The 25,620-nt window shown below is 36.3% G+C and overlaps 1 protein-coding gene and 1 long non-coding RNA gene across 3 annotated transcripts; one reads left to right on the top strand and one right to left on the bottom strand.

The window, feature by feature from the left end:
* The first annotated feature begins 225 nt into the window (after nucleotides 1-225).
* Nucleotides 226-25,620, top strand: LOC106390676 (UPF0725 protein At4g29550-like). Of its 2 annotated transcripts, none has more exons than XM_048764659.1 (7): nucleotides 226-464; nucleotides 540-653; nucleotides 733-940; nucleotides 1,002-1,126; nucleotides 1,251-1,334; nucleotides 1,419-1,580; nucleotides 25,442-25,620. In XM_048764659.1, exons 1-7 carry the CDS (start codon nucleotides 279-281, stop codon nucleotides 25,475-25,477), a joined length of 915 nt encoding a protein of 304 aa, XP_048620616.1. In that variant the 5' UTR covers nucleotides 226-278; the 3' UTR covers nucleotides 25,478-25,620. The 2 variants fall into 2 exon arrangements, with proteins under 2 accessions (XP_048620616.1, XP_048620617.1); XM_048764660.1 differs by having other exon boundaries at nucleotides 1,419-1,597; nucleotides 25,459-25,620.
* Nucleotides 267-4,694, bottom strand: LOC125591140. The gene is made up of 3 exons (XR_007327125.1): nucleotides 2,987-4,694; nucleotides 1,573-2,904; nucleotides 267-484 (listed from the first exon to the last, which is right to left on the bottom strand). It is a non-coding gene; the product is annotated as an uncharacterized LOC125591140 (long non-coding RNA).

Raw genomic sequence — 25,620 nt, 5'->3', positions numbered from 1 at the left:
ATAATGTTTCAATCATAGCTATCTCGTGCAATTGCCCCATTAATAAAACTGGAAGTTTGACAAAAGAAAACACTAAAAGACATTATTTTAAAAAAAAGGAAGCAAGAAAAGAAATACTTTAAAGTTAAGGGGTTGAAAAGGAAAAGGAAAAGAAACTCTCAGGACAAAAAAAACATGGGATTACAAAAACAAAAAGCCTCTGTCGTCTAAACCAAACCAAACCAAATCAAATTAAGGGTTAGTTTTTTTTTTTGGGTGTGTGAGTCGAGATCGGAAAGATGAACGATGTGATGTTGGAAGAGGCGAAGCTGTGGCTCGACGAACCTCCGCAGCGCAAGCGGAAGCTCGAAACTCCGGTCAATCCTCCTCCACCGCCACCAGCAGTAGACGAAGATTCCTCCTCCGACGAAGAGGTAGATCCGGTGGCATGGTCCAAGTATAACCGACAAGTATCCGAATCCGGCGTAATTCTCTTAAAAAAACCCTTCCTTTAATTGTCTCTGAGGAACCCTCTTAGTTAATTAATGGTTATGGATTAGGGTTTCGATGTGGACTTGTTCTTTCAACCATTCGGTGGGATAGTTCCCAGTGGATGTAGTGATTACAGCTTACTCTTCGGCAAGGTCGGACTCCATTGTTACAACCTTGAAAAGGTACTAACTTTACTATTAGTTCCTCTCCATCATGGCATGATGTGTTTCTCTTGACACTCTTTTCTTTCTTTCTTTGTAGGGGACTAACTTGCAGTTCAAGCAAGTCACCAAAGTCAATACACAAATCTGTTCAATTTTAACGTTTTACATCACGTTGGAGGCCACTGATCCGGTCCACGACGACTCACTTGTTACATTCCAGACCTGTGTCACCGATACTGTCCTCAAGCATCAAGCACGTCTGAGAGCCTTCACAACTACTTGCAGAATCAAGCCTCAAGTCCCAGGTAAACTGCGCTTTGTGTGATGAATATTGCTAGTCAGTATGATGACTTTTAATTGTTTCAGGAACGGGAGAATTAGGTTCCATTTGGTACCCAGACAAACATGTTGATGCCTGTTACAAAGTTGATTTGCCTAATTGGCTACAAGATGATGCACTTTCAGGGGAAAATAAGCTTCAATTCTATGAGGTATAACTAACATGTCTTACATATATATATATATATATATATATATATATATATATATATATATATATATATTTTTTTTAACTGGGGTTTGAATATAACAGACAAACCTTTTTTACTTGCACAGGTGAAAGATTGGGAGTTGAAGGACAACCAGTGGCTTTATCTATACGCCGAGTTTGCATTGTTCTCCCATTCGGGCGATGACCTGGTGAGGATAACTTATTATTTGATGTTTGTTTGTTGGGTTGGGCCAAACAGTAGTATACTCAATAAGTTAGTTTGTTTTTTGCAGAGCGCTTATATGCCATTTGAGATGAAGAAAGTAGTGGTGCAAACCAAGGAAGATATGAAGCTCAAGTCGGGCAATGCAGTCTTCTACCTGAGTTTCAAGCCCCGTGGTGGTCCAGAGTGCAGAGGTATAGTAAGGAGAACTACTGATGGAAAACCTGGACACATGTGCCTTGAAGCTAGGTGTTGGATTGACAAGTAGAGTTTGCTGGTTCCGTCTCTTCTGGCTGTTCTCTAGTTCATTAGCTATCTACTTTATAAGTTGATGATGATGTCTTTTCACTAATTCCAGTACTTGTATTTCCTTATCATCTACTCTAATTATAAGTTATGCCTTTGACTAAATTATCTTGTTCTTTAATGCTTTAAGGTCGCTTTTGTTTTATGCATCAATCTTTGTGACGACTGACATACATGATGGTGGGAGCATTTTGTTAGCATATCCAGGATCCTTAAGGATCAGCCATTTGAACATCAACCAATCAACTATCTTTGTCATTATTATTTTTCGTATCAACTAAGAAATGTTCTAAACCAAGACGGATCACAATAAATTCCAATTAAGAACTCGTTTGAATTTCATGTCAGTTTTGAAGAGTGTATTAGCCTCTCAGTTTATCTAAATTTCAATCCATCAGACTGGACTAATATAATAGCTTGAGAAACGAGGTCAATGTATATGGTAGCATGATCCCCACATTCTGATCTTGGTATTGATAATGCTACAAAGTGTAAGAAACAGAAGAGGTGAGGAGGGAAAGACAAGGATGGGGCATGTAAGGAGAGAATCATGTAAAGACGGTACTCAAGTACCGTGTGTTTTAACGTGGTTAACTTGTCTGATTCTTCAGGACCTGGCCAGATTGTATCATCTTGTATAACAAAAGCTGATGTGTGAATCCAGTTAACTTGGAATGTGCTGTTCCACCTGGGAAGAAGGTGACAAGTGTCAATAGAATCATTCAGCTTGTTGAAATTCCCCAGAATCCACATCCATGCATGGAGAGTATAATATTTGTTTAAAGTTATACGTGATAGTCAAGAAATGGCCTTCCCTCTGAGCAACAGGTTTCTACTGCTAATACCACACGAGTGACAGAACATTAAAAAGTCATATGAATCCAGCAACTTAAGACACACAGAGAGTCTTGTTGCGTGTGTTGTAGCAAAACCAGGATCCTAGAAATCTCTAAAATCAGAATCCTAAAAATAGCTGAAATGAGAACCAGAGTCTTGCAAAATCTACTAATAAACTGGTGTCTGAAATCAAAGCAACAATAACAGAACCGCAAAACTCAATGGAACAGAACCAGAGGCGTTATAGAAAAAAAAAAAAAAAAAAAAAGAGTCACGTGGAACACAAATCCTGATATTCATTGAAATAAAAATAGCATCCCAAAAGTTGTGGACTGTTTGTTTTTTTCTGCAGCATCTGTTTGATCGAGAAGCCAACTACTTGTCCATCATCAACCAATCCTCAAATCTCCATGCTGCACAAGTGGTGATGTTGGATGATTTATTTTTCTTGTATTCAAAGTAAACAAAGATGCTTAATAGTATAAAGATCCTTACTTGTCTTTGTCTTGGTACATGTTTCTTTTTATCTCCTCTTCTTCCTCTGTCAGCAACCTTGGGTAGGAAAACCTCCTCAGAAGATAACGAGGCTTGCCAAAGTACTTCTCAATATATTTGTTGATTCTTTCACCAGCGATAGGTATGTAAGCCAACATAACTTCCAAGGAGATCTTGATGTACCCGCCCTCACATCCAAACTTATCTCCATGACTACTTCTTGCAAGCACATACTTTTCCCCATTTTCTTCACCCACTCTCACTAGAGAAACCGCGTGCAGTCCACAGAAGGTAGACTTGTGATTCATAGGTCCGCGGTAAATCTAAAATGGGTTAGTATTGATAATTAGATGTAATAAGTATACTATGAATTTACTTGAGAAAAAAAAAATGAATTTACTTGCCTTTCCTCCAATGTCTTTGTACTCAGGGTGGAACAAGGCCAAAGCTGCTCCAATAGGTCGATGCTCAAGATGGATAAGAGCCTCCTGAATAGTATCTAGCTTCACGTAGTCTTTGATGAATGTAAGTCGGGTTGAGGGACGATCAGGAACCTCTTCAGCACAGCCTGAGAATGTTCGGTCATCTTCCAACTGAATTCCATGCTTCATCACGTATTTGAAACCATTGGTGAGATTTGAGGTATAGCAAAAGTGATCTCCTTTCCCTTTCTCTTTCTCTTCCTTTTTCTCCCTCCTTTTCACAGGGTCAGAAAAGTCGATCAAGTCTTGAGGAGAGTATCTTATTTTGGGGTCTTGATTAGGATTTTCAATGAGCCTGACAGCTCTTATTAGCTCACTGACCACAATGGCCCAACACACATCTAAAAGCATATACAAACATAACATTTAATGAATTATCTCATGGAAGCCCAATTTAACTATATGCTGATAGACAAAAATATTTAATCAAACGTTACCATGACTTTCTTGATCTCTCAACGGGATCCCCATTTTCTTTTGCCAATTCACACCTTTCAAACACTCTGGTGTAGGCTGCAATCCATTAGAACAAAACAGAAAACATATATAAACCGACAGGACATAGATCACCAAAACTAATTAAGTAGGATAAAAACAAAAAAAAAAAAAAAACTGTACCCATTTCTTGGTTATAGATGCAAATCGATTACGTCTGAACTGTGCATTATGTGGGTCCATACACTCGATGATTCTGATAGTAGACTGAGGTTCTGAATCAATTATGGATTGCAAGATGTCTTTGGGCACAACCTGGAGAACATAACCCACTAATGTCTGAAACCTTGGGGTAACTAGTTTGATAATCTCATTGAGCATAGGTAAGCTTTCGTTGGGTATGTCAACAAGCACCTGTAAAACATACATATGTGCAGATAAACTTTGTTTTATTAATCTCTTCCATGAAGACAAATTAATCATTACTTACTCGAGCAGGTTTAGGCTCTTCTGAGCTTTCTCCAGTTTCAAACATTGTCTCCTCTTCTTAGAATCTGCTCAAGAAAGAAGAAACTATCGGTCAAGTTGAAAGCATGAACAAAAGTTAGGGTTTTTCTTTCTTCTCAAGAAAATCCCTTTACAAACTTTTTGCCACAAATAAATCAACAAAACAGTTCAACACTAACAAGACAAAGCATAATCAGTGAAAAGTATCATCCTTTAGAACAAAGATTGAGTTTTTACATCCAACACTCACAAAGAAAGAAAGAAAATGTCTGAAAATAAAAGATTGAGACTTGCGAAACTATAACGTTGAACTTAACGCACAAGAAAGTTGAATCCCGAAAGTTAGGGTTTTTCTTTCTTTTCTCAAGAAAACCTTTTACAAACTTTTGCCATAAGAAAATCAACACCAAAAAGACAAAACATAATCAGTGAAAAGTATCGTCCTTTAGAACAAAGATTGAGTTTTTACATGCCGAATTTACATTAGAAAGAAAGGAAATGACTGAATGTAAAGATTGAGAGACTTACGAAACTAACGTTGAACAAGAGAGTCGAGCCTCTGTGGGTTTAACGGATACAGACTCAAGCCAGAGCAAAAAGAACTAAGCTTGGATGAAGAACCAAAAAGAAGTAAAAGAAAAGATAAAATGTTTAAAAAAGGTTTTTGATCATTATTATTTTTTCTCCTTAAAAATAGAATTTCATTTATGAGCTACGATTAGAGACGTTAACATGTCTGCGCATATCACTTCTGCACCCTATGGTTTACACATATCATTTTATTGCACCCTATGTTGGCGCATTTTTGAAATAACATTGAATCTATATAAAAACTACTAGTAAGTTTTTTTTCAAAATAAATATGCTGCTTTATGAAATAAATCAAAAATAATCTAACACATGCAAATCTTACTATACAATTTCTTTAGTTCATCAGTTCCAGTTTCTAGTCCTTTGTTCTTTTATATTGTATCATAACATCTGCAATACTTAACCGTAAGGTCCGTATTACACTATTGGATTGTTCTTCTTTATAAGCAAATCAAATAGCTTGCAGAATAATTATTTTAAGGGCTAACCATGGATCGACACTATGATATATTTATTGGGTTTCAGTATACTTGTATAATAATCCTTAGTCTCCTCTCTGGCTATTCATAATATCAATAAGATTAATTCTTTATTACCCTAGAGGAAACTAGGAATATATCGTTTTTTTTTAAATCATACTTAAACGCATGAAACTGATTTCTACTTTTAGGCACGTTATTCGAGCAACTTCCTTCTTGTGTGATACAATTATATCAATTTTAAATATACCAATAGTAAAAAGATAGTTCTTTTTAAAATCACCATACGAAATCAGAGTCCACAAATGAAATTTTCGAAATCTAGGTTCTTTTCGGGTTTTATTTACTACAAAAAGCTAGTTTTCTTTTATTCTTATAACTAACTTAACAATTATATGAAAAACCAATCATGTAATGAAAAGTTATTTAGTTGATAAAATTATATTCTAATAGATCCCAAAAGTGGAATTATGTAAAAACAAATTAGAAAAGAAGTTGATGAGACACCACACTGTAGCTATGGCGTACAATACGTCATAGTAAGCTCGTTGTTAACAATGTAACCAAGTGAATACAAAACATTTTTTTTTTTTTTGAAAAAGTGAATACAAAACATTTCAAATTGAACTAAATGTAATATAGTTGTAAACTGAACTCATTATTCAGTTAGTTATGAGGTTCGATATATCGTGCCGGTCAATTTTTGCTAAGATGTTAACAAAGACCTAATTTTACATTATAACTTGAATAATATATATTGGTATTTATGGTGCTCTCGCGATGATTTTTTTTTTTTATGTAATTAGTTGCTATTGCAACCAGACTGATGTCGAACCACATGTGGAAGTGAACTGAACCCCTGCGTAGCTAGTCACGTCCCGGTTCACTAATCGATTCGGTTCAACTCACCAAAATTTTAGTCACGTTTCATAATGCAAACTTTGATAATATTCAATAATTATGCAAAGTTACAAAAAAAGGAACATAATTATATATTTGAGTTATTTTTAGAGGATGTCATTTTAAATAAAAAAAATATTGAAATTAATTATTATTTTGGGTATGCATTTGAGTAAATTTTGAAATTCGCAGCAAAAAAAGCTTGTCAAATAGATAGAAAATTATCACTGTTTTCTTACCCGTCGATCTCCGATAATTTTGAACATTCGAAGGAATATCACTTCCATTATAAGAAGCAATATTTTCCATTTTTTCTTTCATCCTCTTCAACTCTCTCTATCTAGTCATTAGTTTTTTTCGTATCAACTACAATTGATCAAACCAAGATGATACCTCGCAATAAATAAAATTTAGTAAAAAAACCTCACAATAAATTTAAATTACTTGGAAATTATTTGAAGACAGGAAGAAAGAATAGAATGCTCAAATGGTAAATATGATTGGGATTTGGTATTGATGCGTGTTTGTGGTTACGTGTGTATATGTATTTGTGATTTCTTCCATTAAAAAAGACATACATGTAATAGATTTATCTTGCATTTATGTTTGCGCATATAGAAATAACATTGAAGTTTACACGTATATATATATAACGACATACTAGTAAAAAATTTCTAAATAAATATGCTGCTTGATGAAATAAATCAACAATAATCTAACACATGCAAATCTAATACTAATACAATTTCTCTAGTCCAACCTCACTCTTTTGTTCATGTGTTCCAGTTTCCAGTCTTTTGTTCTTTTACATTGTATTATAAGATCTAACACCCTTTTGATAAAAAAAAAAAAGATCTAACACCCTTGAACAAAAAAAAAGATCTATATAACGAATACTAGTATCTCATTTCAAAATATATATGCTGCTTAATGAAATAAATTAACAGTAATCTAACACATGCAAATCTTCTCTAATACTAATACAATTTCTTTAGTCCAACCCCACCCTTTTGTTCATGTGTTCCAGTTTTCAGTCTTTTGTTCTTTTACATTGTATCATAAGATCTGCAATAATTAACCGTAAGGTCCGTATTATATTATTGGATGGTTTTTCTTTATAAACAAATCAAATAGCTGGCAACATAATATTATTTCAAAACTTAACCATGGAAAAAAAAAATGTAGACACAATTTAAATGTATGATATACTAGTGGATGGCCCGCCCTACGGGCGGAAAGTTGTATTAATTTTTTTAATATGAATATATATATTAATTTATGAAGCATTTAAAAGATTAGTGCAAACTGAAAATGATATTATTACGAACAAATATGAGATCATATTGTTATTTTTAATAATAGTTTTGGTTATATTCGTAAGTTATTTCAGTAATATTTTTATTTTTATTTTTATTTTTTCTTCTATTGTTTGATTATATGTGTGAATTGTAAATTTCAAAGGATCGGTTTTTATTGAATGCAAGGAGATTAGATCTTAGAGTCGCTGCATTTTCCTAAATTTATAATACAATACCTAACATGGTTCGAAAGAGAGCATTGTTCAGTTTTAATTTATGCTGAAAACTCTAATTTTATATGTTTCTTTCACTTTGAGTTATGTAAATCATTTTACATCTATGTATTTTTGTCTGGTTGTTGTATATTTTATCGAGTTCATCCAAACTATGCAAACATTTTTTTTTTACTTTCATTTTAATAAAAAAATCATGGTATAGTTTTTTCCTATTATTATACTGTATAGATAAATGTCAACGTCATACAAAAATTATGATGCTTGGCGAAGAAATTGTAACCATATGTCCGTGTTGTTTTAATGTTTAGTTTTTTTTTTCTTTCTAACAGGTTGTAGTTACTGAGTTAGTTATTGTTTAACCTACTATACATTTAATTTTACATTTCATTCACTATATTTGTGTACTTAACATTTGAATCCATGTTTATTGTTTAAATTTGATATATCTGGGGTTTTGTCAAATAAAGCGATCATAATTGATATTTTACTGAAGGTACTTTCTTTCATATTTGCCCGTGCTGGAAAAAAATACATGCTCGCAAATTTAAGCTATGGTGGTGCCGTGGTGGACGTATAATGTTGTAAAGGGTGTCACTGTTCTTTTTTATTTTGTAGTCATCATAAGTTTGGTTGTTTTCCTCACTTTTTTTATTGGCGTTAAAATGATTTTGCAATTTTTTTTTTCATTTCCTAGGTATTTTTTTTATATGAATTAAAAAAATATTTTATTTACTCTGTTAGTTAATTATAAAATATTATTTGTTTTCCTCAGAAAAAGAAGAAGAAGAATCGTTGAAACAAAATGAACCATATACAAGATTGGTTCGAAATAAAGAATCAAAGAAGGTGCGATCATTATACTGGCAATTAGTTTAACAATAAAATGGAATTTGTATTTTAATAGAGCAAAGTTTTTTTTTGCCTCAAACATAATTATGATTCCTAATAATATTACAATGGGATATATTTGTATTAACATAATCATCAAAAATCCAAAACACAAAGAAAGTATTTGCACAAAAATATAATTTACCATATTAAATCATTTTACAATTTTCTCTATATCTTAAATCATTTTACTTGCAAATAATTTACCATATTAAATCATTTAACATATGCACTTTGATGTGTATTTATTTGCAAATATTATTATACTAACAAAGATCTAATTTTACATTCTAACTTGAAAAATATACATTAGTTGTTGCTTTTCAGAATCAGATGGGAGATCACAGTGCATATGCTATCTTCTGCAGTCAAATCATATGGGGAGATCTGATGCAGCGTCATCATGCTTGGACAGCAAGAAACGAGACATTCTGATTAGTCTTTGGTTTATTAGTAATTTTCCTTATATCTATATAATTGTTATTTTCCTTATACTTTATGTCAAGGCAAACCCTAGATATAAGTCTCTTTTTTTTGTCCCACCAAATTTTGATTTAATAAAAAGAAACGGGCCAAGCCCAACGGCCGAAGCCCAAATACAAAGGCCCACATTACTAATCGGCCAATCCAAAAACAAACAAAAGCCTAAGCCCAAATTGGCTACACCGGCCCAAAGGCCACATCCTCGAGCCCAGCACCGACCGGCTCTGGAACGCGTGCATTGAGGATGCTGAAACGAGACACGTGTGGAGATCCTGACCGTCAGTGCGCCACGCATCGCTCCGCCTCGACCCAACCTTCTCCGCCTCACCAAGCCGCCGTACCCAACCGCTGAAAACCTCGTTTCGCCGGAGCTCTCAATCCCTTCGAGCCTCCACCGAAACCAAATCTCTTCTTCACCATACTGAAACCTTGTCGGAGAGCATCATCCCACTGTGGAGAGCTCATCCGATGGCGAAGCTACAAACCCTAAATCTCACAAACCGAGAAACCTCTTCCGCTCCATGACCAGAGCCCATACTCGAGCAAACAAACACCCTCGAGACGCTGAAACCGGCGACGTAAGACTGACAGAGCCTTAACCTCCCGTGAACTTGAGCTGACGACGACAAAGTTGTAGGAACTTCCGCCTCTCAGCGACTAAAACCGTCGGCGGCGGAGCTAACTTAGCCTCCACCTCCCGGAACCGAATACACAAACATCATCACCTCTCCGCTCATGCAGACCTCCGCGTCTTCACACCAGTGACAGAACCACCACATAGGGTGACTGACCAGAGCTCAGGCAAGGCGGAAGCCGTTAGAATCGAGGATGAGACACAATCGGGGACTTTTTGTTGAAGGGTGACGGTCTCCGACGACGACACGCACGCTCACGCGCCGGCCGATCGCCGGAGATCTACTTTCTCTCTCTCTAGTAGATACTATATTATATCTACTTTTTTACCCTAGATATAAGTCTTATTTATACTCTTTGTATTCTTTTATTATGAAGCAGTTTTTGATAATTAATAAACTAGAGAGATTCTTTTTTTTCTTGTAATTGATTTGATTAAATTCATCAACACAAGAAGCCGGTCTCAAGCGTGGTTCTTCGAATCCCTTGATTGAGCGAAGCAGGTCCCAAGGAGGATTATCAAATCCCTTGGTTGAGCTGATTATCTAGTTCGTATGCTGCGCCAGGTTGGTATCAGAGCCGAGCGACGTTCCTTCTCGATGGCTAAACAGCAAAGAAACCCTCCGTTAACAGAGAATGAGATCTTGTGTCAAACGATGGCGGATCTCACAATGCAGTTGCAGCAGCTCACAACGTTTATCAACGTATCTTTGTTGCGGCAAGCTAATCCTGTCAAGGAAAAAATTGATACGGTAAAGGAAACATACACAGATGGTATTAACGACGATGATGATAATGTGCTGGAAGAAGACGAAGAATTTTTTTCTGAGCATATTGTTAATCCAAGCTACTGCCTATTTGGTGAAGACAACTTAAAAGGAGCTGAGTACTCTTTTGTCGATCAAATTGGTGATCCAATATTTGACGTGTACGACGAACACGATACATACGATGTGCCAATTTCTGAAGTCGTCATAAAAAATAATGAAGATTTTTGTGGTGATCTGATTGGTGATGACGGGTTTGATGTAGAAGTTTCTCCAGTCTTTGACGTGTTTGATGAAGATGATGTTATAGACAACGATGACTTCTTTGAGGAACATAGTGTTTTTCCATTCCATGACATGTGCAACAACAACATAGACCTAGTCAAAGCTGAAGGAATTTCTTATGCTAGAGTAGTTTACAACGATGATGCAAGTTATGCTACGGACGAACAGAAAAACAAAGGATTAACCAGAGTTAAAGGGATTGATCATGCAAATTCTCTTGATTTTTTTCCAACTATATGGAGGAACAAGCGAAGCTTTCCATGTGAGATCAATGGTGAGCCTCCTGATCCTGGTCGAAGAGAAGTTTTGGTTCTTCACGATGAGATAAACTTTGACACAGTCCACGAGCTATACACAAATAAAGCATCGTTCTGGTGGTTTCTGAAACTAGAGGATAATGGTCATCTCCAAGTCATTTGGCAACATCAATCAAAAGAAAGCTTATGCATTAGTGGGTTTTGAGAAGAATACTTTACAACGTGATTCTATGGGAAAAGAGCCATTGATTGCTTTTAATCATGAATGGGTTCATGAGAAGTGCAACAAGATGCCAAATCATGATCAACAAGCTAATCCGTTTTGTTCTCGTGAGGAAGATCTTGACGGCGAGATCTATAAATATTTGATGTCTGATAGCTACTATGATGAAGCTCCTTGCTATGAGGTATATATACAAAACAAACAAGCGTCAACTGAAGTTCAAAAAAATCAAAAGGTTGACAGGTTCAAGGTGTTCCCTTCAAAGAAGAATTTTACGGATATGGATGAAAAAGAAGAGTTAATGGAATTGAAAAGCAAAGGAAGCACGTTTTCTGGAAATCTATACGAGTTAAGGGAGGAAGACCAAACTACATCACAATGGGAAAGTGAATGTCACCAGAGTTTGTGGGTGAAAGCTATCTCGCCTTATCATTCCCGTTTTCGTAAACACCAACTTGAACTTGTATCTGGGTGGAGGCAACCTTGTGCAATGCTTTCTTCGGATCTCCTCGTATCGAATATGTTTGGATTCGGTTCACAAACGTTGAGAACAATCCAATGGTTCAGTGATATGGAGTGGTGGTGTTTAGTTTTTGCTCTATTTTGGTCCCTATTGTCACTGACTTGAAAGTGATTCAGTTTGTTTGTGTACTTGCCCCTGCTGCTCAGATAATTATATTCAGGTGCGAAGAAGCTGATTTCATATCAACCGTACTTCTTTCTAACGATTCCCCGTGCACATGGCTGGAACATAAGGAGTGCACAAGTGTGTATGCAAGTGCCACTAATCTGGTGTGGGGCTTGGAGTGTCTCAGTTTTAAGTTTATGTGTGATCAGACTTCGCTCTATTGGGGGATGGGTCTTTTCAGAAGCGATTTGTGCTGTACCAGTATGGCGTCGGTGTTCTTCAATGCTAATATTTCTCGGCAGGTACTGTTACCGTGGCAATTTCATACTGCAGGAAAATTTGCTGAGATGTCTTCAACAAGAGAACATCGATTGTGGCATCCTCAACAAGCAACTCATATTGTTCTTCTTTGGTTGGGTCTGGAGGCTGTTATAGGTTTTTTCGACGACATACACATTAATGGAGTCATGCCGGAAGCCTTGATTTCACTCCACAGCCAAATACTTCCTCTTCTCCAACATGAAATCATGTTTCTTGATGAACTAGAATGCAATATCGACATCTACTGGAGGGTGTGTTTGCATATGTTGATCCTGTTCGTACAGTGTTCAATGGCAGAACAACAATTTCTTTGTGGCGATGTTGTTGGACGGCTCATGCATGTTGGATCGTGGGGTTTTGATAGCTTTTCTTTTCGACGAAAAAGGGAAAACAAAATATTTGTGGCGACCATGGGTTTATGAATTCTTCATGGTTCTTCTTCAAACATTCTCAGTTGAGTGGCAGTTCATACTTTTCTATTGGAGAGTTGGAGACGTTGCTCAAGAGTTGGATTGTTATAGTAATGGTGCTTGCGAATCTAACAACGTGTTGTGCATTCTGGTTTCGAATATTGTACCAAAACCTGTTTGGAAGTGCATGTCTTTGAGTACAGCTGGCAAGAAGGTCGTGATGGTGTTCTTTTACAAGATACTCATTTGTGGTTTCTCATTGGCGGCACCGTTTACGTCTCCGTATCAGGCATTGAATCTACTTTATTGTACAACTCTTTTGGTGCTTAAACAAGAATGTCAAGTAGCTATTGGTTGGGAGTTACTCAGGCGATATATTGTTTCACATACTGGAACAACACCCTGTGGTTGGTCCATCGCACAGGAAATCTTGAAAGAGACGAAGTTACTGTTGTTTTCAGTGGAGCCATAGTTTAGTGATTTCACGTGGGAAAATCAAATTGTGCTAAGTCCAAAATCTGGTCAAAGGCACCAACTCAAGCCACGTGCTCCTCAAAATACAGTTACTTTTGCATCTAGCAAGCTGGGTTGTGAGTTGTTATTGACGTATACAACGTGGCTATATGGTATAATGAGTGCATTATTAGACGTGACTTATGTGGAGATCTTCAGCCAACTTTATGATTACGAAAATATGTGTGGCGTGCTTATCTCTTTATCCGCTTTAGCAATTCAGATTCGAGGTTGAATCTTTCGAACCCGGAGGGATCTGATGCAGCGTCATCATGCTTGGACAGCAAAAAAACGAGACATTCTGATTAGTCTTTGGTTTATTAGTAATTTTCATATATCTATATAATTGTTATTTTCCTTATATTTTATGTCAAGGAAAACCCCAGATATAAGTCTTTATACTCTTTGTATTCTTTTATTATGAAGCAGCTTTTGGTAATTAATAAACTAGAGAGTTTCTCTTTTTCCTTGTAATTGATTTGATTAAATTTTCATCAACACAAGAAGCCGGTCTCAAGTGTGGTTCTTCGAATACCTTGATTGAGCGAAGCAGGTCCCAAGGAGGATTATCAAATCCCTTGGTTGAGCTGATTATCTAGTTCATATGCTGCGCCAAGATCGTTCTTCTTACTTTAGACGCGACTCGGTTTTGATTTGAGTATGTTTCTTGTTTCTGCCATTACTGTAAAGAGATTTGCTTTATGAAAAACTTGGTTAGGCTCTGATACTATGACAAGCCATGAGAAGAGCCACAATAAGTTTAAGAGAAATTCTTGGGTTCACCCCTAGGGTGAACCTCTAGATTCACCAACCAATAGTGTTTGAGTATTTGATATTTGATATCTTTTAAAAAAGGAAACAAAATTGAATTTCCAAATACACTACAAGAAAACACAGTTTTAGCAAGGAAATTTAACGAGGAAAACTATTCCTCGTGAAATTACGATGACTTAACGATGAAATTGCGAGGAAATAAAGTTTCGTCGTAATGGCCTTGTAAAATACCGAGTAAAGCTTTTCCTCGTAAAATCGTCGTAAGTTAACGTGGTTTTTCCGAGAAAAATGTGTTTCGTCGCAAATTCGTCGTAATTTTAGCATGATTTTTACGAGGAAATAACTTACGAGGAAAGAACGAGAAATCCACCAACTTAACACGTTTTTTTTGCCACCAACCTAATTTTTCGTCGTAAATTCCTAGCAAAATTCAACTACCAGATTCGAAAATTTTCTATATATATGGAGGTTTGAACATAATTTTAAGCACACCAACAAGAAAAAAAAAGTGAAAAAAATGTCGGGCTTGGGAAATATTTTCGAGTTGCGGAGGTGGATGTATATGCATAGAGATGCTAACGGGAGAGTGACGAAAGAATATCTTGCTGGGTTGGAGCGTTTTATGCATCAAGCAGATTCTACACCGCTCGCCCAAGAAAGCGGTAAAATATTCTGTCCTTGTAGGAAATGTAACAATTCAAAGTTGGCAAATCGTGAAAATGTTTGGAAGCATTTAGTAAATAGAGGTTTCACGCCAAATTATTATATCTGGTTTCAACATGGAGAAGGTTATAGTTATGATCAGAATGAAGCTAGTAGTAGTAATAACAACTTTCAAGAAGAACCGGTTGATCATCAATTGCATAATGCACATAGTTACCATCAGGAGGATCAGCCGATGGTAGATTATGATAGGGTTCATGATATGGTAACTGATGCATTCGTAGCTCATGATGATGAAGATGAAGAACCTAACATAGATTCAAAAAAGTTTTATGAAATGTTAGATGCGGCAAATCAACCACTTTACAGTGGTTGTAGAGAAGGTCTCTCTAAATTGTCATTGGCTGCTAGAATGATGAATATTAAAACTGATCACAATCTACCTGAAAGTTGCATGAACGAATGGGCAGATTTATTTAAAGAGTATTTGCCGGAAGACAATGAGTCTGCTGATTCTTATTATGAGATTCAGAAACTGGTTTATAGTCTTGGGTTGCCTTCGGAGATGATAGATGTTTGCATCGACAACTGCATGATCTACTGGGGAGATGATGAGAAGTTGGAAGAATGTCGATTCTGCAAGAAACCACGATTCAAGCCGCAAGGAAGGGGACGTAATAGGGTACCGTACCAAAGGATGTGGTACCTACCAATTACAGATAGATTGAAAAGATTGTACCAATCGGAGCAGACTGCTGGAAAGATGAGGTGGCATGCCGAGCATACTCAGACGGATGGTGAGATGACTCATCCATCAGATGCAAGAGCCTGGAAACATTTTAACAAAGTACATCCGAATTTCGCTAGCAATAGCCGGAATGTGTACCTCGGATTATGCACAGATGGATTTAGTCCATTTGGAATGTCAGGGAGACAATATTCATTGTGGCCTGTCTTTCTTACGCCATACAACCTGCCACCGGAGATGTGCATGCAACGGGAGTTTTTATTCTTGACCATATTAATACCCGGTCCGAAGCATCCAAAAAGGTCACTTGATGTTTTCCTACAACCACTGATAAAAGAGTTGAAGGATTTGTGGTCAACAGGGGTGAGGACGTATGACTGCTCAACGAAGAAGAATTTTACGATGCGAGCTATGCTTTTGTGGACCATAAGTGACTTTCCTGCCTATGGGATGTTGTCTGGATGGACTACACATGGGAGATTAGCTTGTCCATATTGTAATGGAACGACAGATGCATTTCAACTGAAGAATGGTAGAAAGACAAGTTGGTTCGATTGTCACCGTCGATTTCTTCCAGTTGGCCATCCGTACCGAAGAAACAAGAATTTGTTTAGGCACAAAAAGGTTGTGAGAGACACTCCTCCTCCATATCTAACTGGAGAACAAATTGAAGCGCAAATCGACTACTACGGAGCTAACGAAACAGTTCGCTGGGGTGGTAATTGGCATGTCCCTCGTAATATGCCTGATTCTTACGGTGTTCATCACAACTGGCACAAGAAGAGTATATTTTGGGAGTTACCATATTGGAAGGATCTCCTTCTGCGCCACAACCTTGATGTGATGCATATAGAGAAGAATTTCTTTGAGAACATCATGAATACAATATTGAATGTCCCAGGGAAGACAAAAGACAACATAAAATCGAGGTTGGACTTGCCGGATATTTGCTCAAGAAGTGAGTTACATATAAAAAGCAATGGCCAAGTTCCCGTTCCAATTTTTAGATTGTCTTCAGAAAAAAAGTCGGTTTTGTTCAATTGGGTGGCATCAGAAGTGAAGTTCCCTGATGGGTATGTTTCAAATCTTTCAAGATGTGTTGAAAAGGGTCAAAAGTTCTCCGGGATGAAGAGTCATGATTGTCATGTCTTTATGCAACGACTTCTGCCATTTGCATTTGCGGAGCTACTTCCAACAAACGTACATGAAGCACTTGCAGGTAGTTTACAATAGGACAATAATATTAAATTGGTTTAGTTTACAATAATAGTATTTGACTAACAATGTGTTTAATTGTTTTTGGAATAGGCATTGGAGCATTTTTCAGGGATTTGAGCACACGCACTCTTAAAGAAGAAGTCGTAGAACAGCTTCAGGAGAACATTCCTATCTTATTGTGCAACTTGGAGAAGATATTTCCTCCAGGCTTTTTTGACGTGATGGAGCATCTAGCTATCCACCTCCCATATGAGGCATTGCTTCGTGGACCGGTACATTACGGATGGATGTATCAGTACGAGCGAGCCATGAAATATTTGAAGGGAAAAGCAAAGAACCTCGCCAAAGTTGAAGGTTCTATAATTGCTGGAAGTTTGACAGAAGAAGTTTCTCACTTCACATCGTACTACTTTGCGTCAAAAGTACGTACACGAAGAAGAGCTCCAAGAAGATATGATGATGGTGGCGTTGCGCCCACATATGCAGTTGTTGGTGTTCCAGAAATCTTTAGCCAGATTGGACGACTTGGTGGGAAATCAAAACAGGTTTGGTGGTCGAGTGAAGAAGACGCTCATAGTGCACACACCTATATTCTACTCAATTGCGAGGATCCATTGATGCGTTATTTTGAAAGGTAACTTAAATTGAGTATACATTATATAATTGAGAGAGATTAATTCATGTAAAATGTGAATTTACAGCATGTTTGTTTCACAAGTCGAAGAAACATTTCCTGGTATATCCACAAGTGACGTAGACAAAAGAAAAGATCAACACTTTGTTAAGTGGTTGAAGAATCAGGTATTAATCAAATACTTTTAAAATTTTCATACATGAATGATTTGTATTTCAACGTTCTTTTTATTTTTAAATAGGTTGATTATGACGACGATGCAGATTATCCTAAGTGGTTACACGAAGTAATTCAATCTCCACTTGTAAAGGTCACCACATCACAGATGTATTTCACACGAGGCTATACTTTTCACACATATGAGTATGGTAAACAGCGGGCAACCAGTAACTATGGAATTTGTGTGAAAGGAGAAACAGATTTCTACGGAATCTTGACGGAGATTATTGAAGTCGAATTCCCAGGGATATTGAAGCTAAAATGCGTCCTCTTCAAGTGTGAATGGTTCGACCCCGTCGTCAATAGAGGTGTTCGGTTGAACAAATTCGGTGTAGTAGATGTCAACGGTGGCCGGAGGTACAACAAATTCGAGCCCTTCATCTTAGCTTCACAAGCAGACCAAGTTAGCTTCCTTCCATACCCACGGATGAGAGAGTCGGGTATAAATTGGTTAGCCGTGATCAAAGTTACACCTCGAGGACGAATCATCGTAGGAGAAGAACCACCATTGCAAGAAGAACAAATAAATGAAGTTCATGAACCTGAACAAGAAATTGATGACATCCTTCTCATTGATCCGCATAATCACGAGTATGAAGATCTTACCGAAGATCCCACGGAGGAAGCTGTTGAAGACGAGTTTCATGTAAATGATGATGTTTCAAGTGATGACGAGAATGTCGATGAATCCGATTAATGTATTTCATATTTGTATGAGTTTGATTTATTATATATAATTAAAGATAATGGGAGTTTATTTATAAATAAGATATCGACATTAATTATAAGTAAAGGAATTGTGTTTTTATAATTTTCGGTTTGGATTAGAATGAATTGCTTGAGGTTAAAGGATAGAAGTGTTTGATATATGAAGTAGAAGATAAAGAAGATGTGGTTTGGGATTTGGGGTTTCGTTTTAGGGGTTTAGAGACAGTCGTCGTACTTTCCACGTTATCTCACGGGAATTTTACGACGATTTATAATACATTACCTCGCATATTCCACGGTAACAGTAAACGTCGTAAGAGCCTCGTTAACTTACGTGGACTAAGAGACGATTTATAATTAAAAAAGCGGACCTCGCTTATTCCACGTAAGACTAAAACGTCGTAAGAGCCTCGTTAACTTACGTGGAATGAGCGAGGTTAGCTTTTTTATTTTACTTTTCGTCGTTAATTCGTCGGTAAATATAAACCCTAAACTAAAATGAAACCCAAATCCCTAAACCCCAAATGTGCAAACCCTAAAACTCCCCATCCTACTTCATATAAACTAAAAAAAAATTAATTTTCAATTTTATATAAACTTAAAAAAAAAAGAGAAGAAAGATATTGGAAACACATATGACGAGATACGTAAGTGTAGCCCACATAAATCTACATCATTTGTATTCAAATATCTTCTTCTCTTTTTTTTTATGTTTTTAAACCTTTCATATATGATTTGTAGAGTGTGTTTGATTTGTTGTGTGATATGTCAAATTCAAAATTTGTAAAATTGTTTTCCAACGTATTAAACCTTTCAAATTCAAAAAAATATATATATTGAAGTTAAAGGGTTAGAAATATATGAAGTATAAGATAAGAAATATAAGGAAGATAGGGTTTGAGGTTTGGAGATAAGAAAGATAGGGTTTGAGGTTTGGGGTTTAAAATTTTAGGGGTTAGCAAAAAAAGCCTCGCTATTTGCACGTAAAATCGATGATAAAAACAAAAATCGTCGCAAGAACGACGTTAAATAAAACACGGGCCTCTGTATATCCTCGTTAATTTGCTTGGGCCTTGCGACGAAACAAAGACGGGCCCACCGTAAAATCGATGATAAAACAAAAATCGTCGCAAGAACGACGTTAAATAAAAGACGGGCCTCTGTATATCCTCGTTAATTTGCTTGGGCCTTGCGACAAAACGAAAGACGGGCCTCTGTCTTTCCTCGTTATTTTGCGACGAATTGTCGACGAACACTAATCCTATATATAGGCGAAACCGCAGCCCTCTTCATTTCCTCTCTAATTCCTCTCTACAGCCTCTCCATTTCCTCTCAACATGGTAACTCTCTTTCCTCTCTAAGTAGTTTAGGGAATTTAGATTAGGTGGTTAGTTTAGGGAATTTAGTTTACGAAATTAGTTTACAAAATTTAGGTTTCCTCATTTTATTAATTACGTAGTTAATACTGTTCATAATTTTTTATTTACTCTTGACTTTAATTTAGAAATTTAAATTTTGCAGACTATTCGTAGGCACCAGCGTAGTGCTCACTACTCGCAGATGTTCGGTCCACCGGGTAGTCGGTTAGACCCGTCTTCACTTCCCGGTTCTTCTTCAGCTCCTGGTTCTTCGGGTCAGCAGGAGACCGTCCCCGAGACTCAATCTTCTCAGAGAGTCTCGCCTTCTTCTACGGCATCGCCATCAGTTCCTCATGTGCCTCCTCCGGTAGCTCCTCCTCCGATGCCAGCTCCTCATGTGCCTCCTCAGATGCCCGCCCATCAGGTTCATGCTGATTTGATGGTGCCAGCGAGTTGTCCTTACTCTCAGTACACTGTTGAGGACATTCTCGGTTTGCCAGGCAGAGAAGGCTTACCGATCATAGACCCCGACCGACCTGAAGGAACTCTTTGGTATGTATGTTACATTTATTTTTTAAAATTCATTTGTGACTTTAATAAATATTTAAAACTTTGAATTTGTTTTTTTTTTCCAGGTTTGGGGTTGATAACTGCCTTGCAACAGAAGTAACCGAGACGATTAAAGGTTACTTCTCCATGGCACATCCCAACTGGAAATCCACTCCGATCTACATCAGAAGGACGTGGTTCAAGATTTACGCTGTAAGTTTTTACAATTTATTCCTGATTTATATTTTTTTAAATTTTATTTTTCTAAACTAATTATTAATGTTTTTTTTTTGCAGCAAAAATTTAATTGGTCCATGGGGGTCACTGAGAAGGTGCGGAAAGAGTTTATCGACAAGGCGAAGAAACGTTTGTTGGACACGGTCTCCAACTGGAAGGGTGACTGGATCGTGAAGGGCTATGAGCGGGGCAAACCCTCAACCATCACCACGGACGTGTGGGATGGCCTCATCCGTTACTGGAGGGATCCTGATGCCATGAGAGTCGCCCAGTCTTGCTCCGCCTCCCGTAACTCGGTAGATGAGCATGGCCACAGGGCGATGCAACATAGTACGGGCCAAAAACCACACGCCCGCGTCCGTTTGGAAATGGTACGTAATTTAAATATTTAAATTTTTGATTTTTAATATATATATATATATATATATATATATATATAAAAACTTTCTTAACTATTTTTAGGCCAAGGAGTTGGGACGTTTACCGACTCTTATGGAACTTTTCGATCGGACCCACAAAAACAAGGCGGGCGCATTTGTAGATGAGAGGTCTGAGAAGATCTACAATGATGTGGCAGCTCGTATTGACGAGCGTGAGACCCAGCTGGCGCAGGAGTCCGCCGACGGATTACCCGTCGTCTTATCCACAATAGAAGTGGATAGAATTTACGAGGAGGTAAATTTTATATAAATTTTTTATTAATTCCATTTTACTTTAAAATTTAAATTTTAATATATATTTTATTGTTTTTTAAGGTCGCTCCTAAGAAAAAGGGACGTGTGTTGGGGATTGGTTCCGTCAACGATGTTCCGAGAGCGACTTCCTCTTATGGCCAGAGACGGGATGATGAAGTCTCTCAGCTGCGCGACGTGTTGGAGACGACACAACATCAGCTGTCGTCGACACAAAACGAGTTGGCCTCGACAAAATCGTCGTTCACAGCTCGTATGACTGGTCTCGAGAACTTCTTGGACGTCATAGCGGCCACAAATCCGGAATGGGAGGCCATGTTCAGGACCATGAGACAACAAAACCCCATTCCAGGCGAGACATCCGTGCAAGTCAACGAGGAAGATCTCTCGAGAAGGAGCGAGGAATTCTACGACGCGGCAATGCAGCATTAGTTTTTTTTTTTGTTATTGTATTTTAAAATTCAAAACTTATTTATATATTATATAATTTCATTTTAATTCGGCCAAAAAAATTTTTTCTATTCGATTTAATTTCAATTAAAATTTATTAATAAATTAAATAAATATAATTTTTATTTATAAATTCAGTAAATAGAAAACAAAGTAATTTCGTCGCTAATTCCCGATGTATTAACGAGGAAAATTAACGACGAAATATCGAGGAACAATTATCGAGGATTTTACGTGGATTTAGTTACGATTCTATTACGACGAATTATTTTCGTGTTTCTTACGTTTTTATTACGACGAATTTATTTAGAGGTTTTTGCGTGTCTTTTACGACGAATCATTTACGAGTTTCTTACGAGGAAGCACAACGACCGCGTTACGTGGAAACCCCACGTGGTCTTTACGACGAAAACTTAATTCTTCTTTACGAGGAAAATATAACCTCGCTAATTAACGAGGAAATGGCGACGAATCTTCTCTTACGACAATCATATAACGACGAAACGCCTTTCATCGCCATTTCCTCGTAAGCCTTCTTTTCCGAGGAAATAACGACGATTTTGGCCGTCGTTAAATTTGTGTTTTCTTGTAGTGATAATATTATATTTTTAAAATAAAACAATAAAAATACATAAAAATAGTTACAAAAAATAATAAATAATATTGATAAACTTTTAGCAAAATACTAAATCTTATACCCTAAATCCTAAACTCCAAACCCTAAATTAGAAACCATAAATCTTGGATAAACCGTAAACCATTGGAAAATTTTAAACCCTAAATTATACATTAAAAACTAAATCTTAATAACACTAAACCCTAAACCCTAATCACTAAACCCTAAACCCTTGGATAAACCCTGAACCCTTGGATAAATCATAAACTCTAAATCAAAAATATTTAAATTAAACCAGAGTTTATGATTTATCCAAGGGTTCAGAGTTTACCCAAGGGTTTAGGGTTTACCCAAGGGTTTAGGGTTTAGTGATTAGGATTTATGGGTTAGTGTTAGTAAAATTTAGTTTTTAATGTATGATTTAGGGTTTAAGATTTTCCACCAGTTTAGAGTTTATCCAAAGTTTAAGGTTTAACGTTTAGGGTTTATGATTTAGGGTATAGAGTTTAGTATTTTGCTGAAGATTTAACAATATTAGTTAATTTATTTTTTGTAACTATTTTAATGTATTTTTATTATTTTATTTTAAAAATATAATCTAATTTGGATATTCAATTTTATTTCCTTTTTTAAAAGATATCAAATATCAAATACTCAAACACTATTGGTTGGTGAACCCAAGAATTTCTCTAAGTTTTAAATTACTTTTGTGTATTAATTTGTCAAAGCCGAAACCAAATATATACATTGTAGTAGTTAACCTACTTTCCTAAAGTGCAATTACCATAGTTATGAGAAATATCATAGAGTATTGTAACCTCTTTTGTAATAGAAAAACCATAAAATAGATTTTTATTAAACTATCCTACAAAAGAAAATGACTAAAATTTTTTATCAGAAGGTAAAAGACGATTATACGTATACAAGAAAGACTTGAATTCTCGATGTAGATGCTACAACGCGTGTAATCGAAGCATCCGTCAATAAAACAATCACCCTGAATAATAAAAACAATTCACCGGATTCAACTAGAATATAACAACAAAGTGCAAATTATTCTATAGATATTCAATAGTTAAAAAATTAATCATTTTGATTTTTGGCTAAGATTACTCTTCGTTTTATTAGCATAGTTCACATTTCCAAGACTAGTAATGTCAATGCTGACTCCTTAGTATTTTTTGAATAATGTTTGCCAAATTTAGATTTAATAAAGGCCAATTTGGGTAGAAAACCATGAAAAAAAAGATTATTAGGAATCCATGCAGAAAATAAGTTAATTAGCTAGTCGGATAGAGGAAGATAAGCAGACTTACTCTCTTGTCCCGAATCGATTTGCAAGTAGCGTAGATAGGCACACTGTTGTTTGTAGGTAGGCCTGCTAAATCGTAGACATGTATTACAAAGAAAAATATTTTTTAATAAAATGCATGTGGAGCGCCAAATATTTTCATCATCAACCATAAATTTACAGAATATTAAACCATTTATTTTGGCTACTAAACGATAATGGTTTGTCTTGTAATTCATAAGCCACATGTATCTTTAGGATTAATCTTACGTTATCATAATCATGAATATTTATGAATACTTATTATAACCGATAATAAATAAATAATAAATAACATTAATACTAAATCTTAAACCCTACAATTTTAAATTCTAAACCCTAAATCATATTCCTAGACCCTAACACTAAATCATAAACCATATATTATTAAACATTAAACCCTAAATACAAAATTCTAATCCTAACCCTAAACATTAAATTCTAAATCATAATCTCGAACTTTAACTCTAAATCTAAATCTGTAAATTCTAAATCCTAAATACTAAATACAAAATTTTAAATTCCAAATCCTAATCTTAAATCCTAACCTTAAACACTAAAGCCGTAACCCTAGATCATAAATACTAAATAAAACGGTAACTCTAAACACCAAGTCATTTTCACTAATTGCTACAACACTCGTTGAGTTGGCACAAATAGCAACCACATAAAACAAAAACTTCTACAATTTTTTAGAATTTGATTTCAATATTTATGGCTTATACATATTCTCTTTCTAGTTTATGTAACATAACGGATATGGCAAACAAAAGTTAGAAAAAATAGAAAACATTCCGGGCAGGTGTTAGGGTGATCGGTGACGCCGAAGGCAGAATGAACAGCAGAGGCAGAGTGGTGGGAGGAGTTGCGCGGCGGTGAGGTGCAAAAAGTTGCGGCGGTCGCCGAACAAGGAGACGTGACGGGGGCAGAGAAAGAGATGCGACGTGGCGGAGAAAGAAAGGACGTGAGGGTGAGGAGATGCGGCGTGGCGGAGAAATCCATATGGGTTTGATATGCCTTCAACCAATCTTAAAGAAACAAAAAAAAAAAAAAAACAGATCTTGGAAACAAAGCTTGAAATTAAACCTAAAGAAAAATCCAAATAAATAAAAAAATAGATGTGCAGAGAAAGAAGGTACAAGAAGATCAAAGTACAATAAATTAGAGAAGATTCATATTTCTTTTTATGTATGTGGGATGTCAGCCTAACAAATATCAAGATCTCAATTCTTTCCATCGCATGTTTTATTAAACCTTTTCATGGATTTTTGTTTCTTATTTTTTTTGTCTTAGATCCATCCATAGGAAAGAGAGAAAAGAGAGAAAAATTTAAATATTTTAAAAAAATTACAACATGCAAACAAAATTGTCAGAAATAGTGTAGTGCTAGACATGTTTGGATAAAAAATCGGGATTATGATTTGTCAACAGTGAATTATCCATTTACCTAATAATGTTTCAATCATAGCTATCTCGTGCAATTGCCCCATTAATAAAATTGAAGTTTGACAAAAGAAAACACTAAAAGACATTATTTTAAAAAAAGGAAGCAAGAAAAGAAATACTTTAAAGTTAAGGGGTTGAAAAGGAAAAAAAGAAACTCTCAGGACAAAAAAAACATGGGATTACAAAAACAAAAAGGCCTCTGTCGTCTAAACCAAACCAAACCAAATCAAAATTAAGGGTTAGTTTTTTGGGAGATCGGAAAGATGAACGATGTGATGTTGGAAGAGGCGAAGCTGTGGCTCGACGAACCTCCGCAGCGCAAGCGGAAGCTCGAAACTCCGGTCAATCCTCCTCCACCGCCACCAGCAGTAGACGAAGATTCCTCCTCCGACGAAGAGGTAGATCCGGTGGCATGGTCCAAGTATAACCGACAAGTATCCGAATCCGGCGTAATTCTCTTAAAAAAACCCTGGACACATGTGCCTTGAAGCTAGGTGTTGGATTGACAAGTAGAGTTTGCTGGTTCCGTCTCTTCTGGCTGTTCTCTAGTTCATTAGCTATCTACTTTATAAGTTGATGATGATGTCTTTTCACTAATTCCAGTACTTGTATTTCCTTATCATCTACTCTAATTATAAGTTATGCCTTTGACTAAA

Source organism: Brassica napus, chromosome C8, assembly GCF_020379485.1.
Source record: "Brassica napus cultivar Da-Ae chromosome C8, Da-Ae, whole genome shotgun sequence".
Lineage (NCBI taxonomy): Eukaryota > Viridiplantae > Streptophyta > Magnoliopsida > Brassicales > Brassicaceae > Brassica > Brassica napus.
Note: the sequence above shows the minus strand (reverse complement) of the source record. Positions and strands in the feature narration are given on the sequence as shown.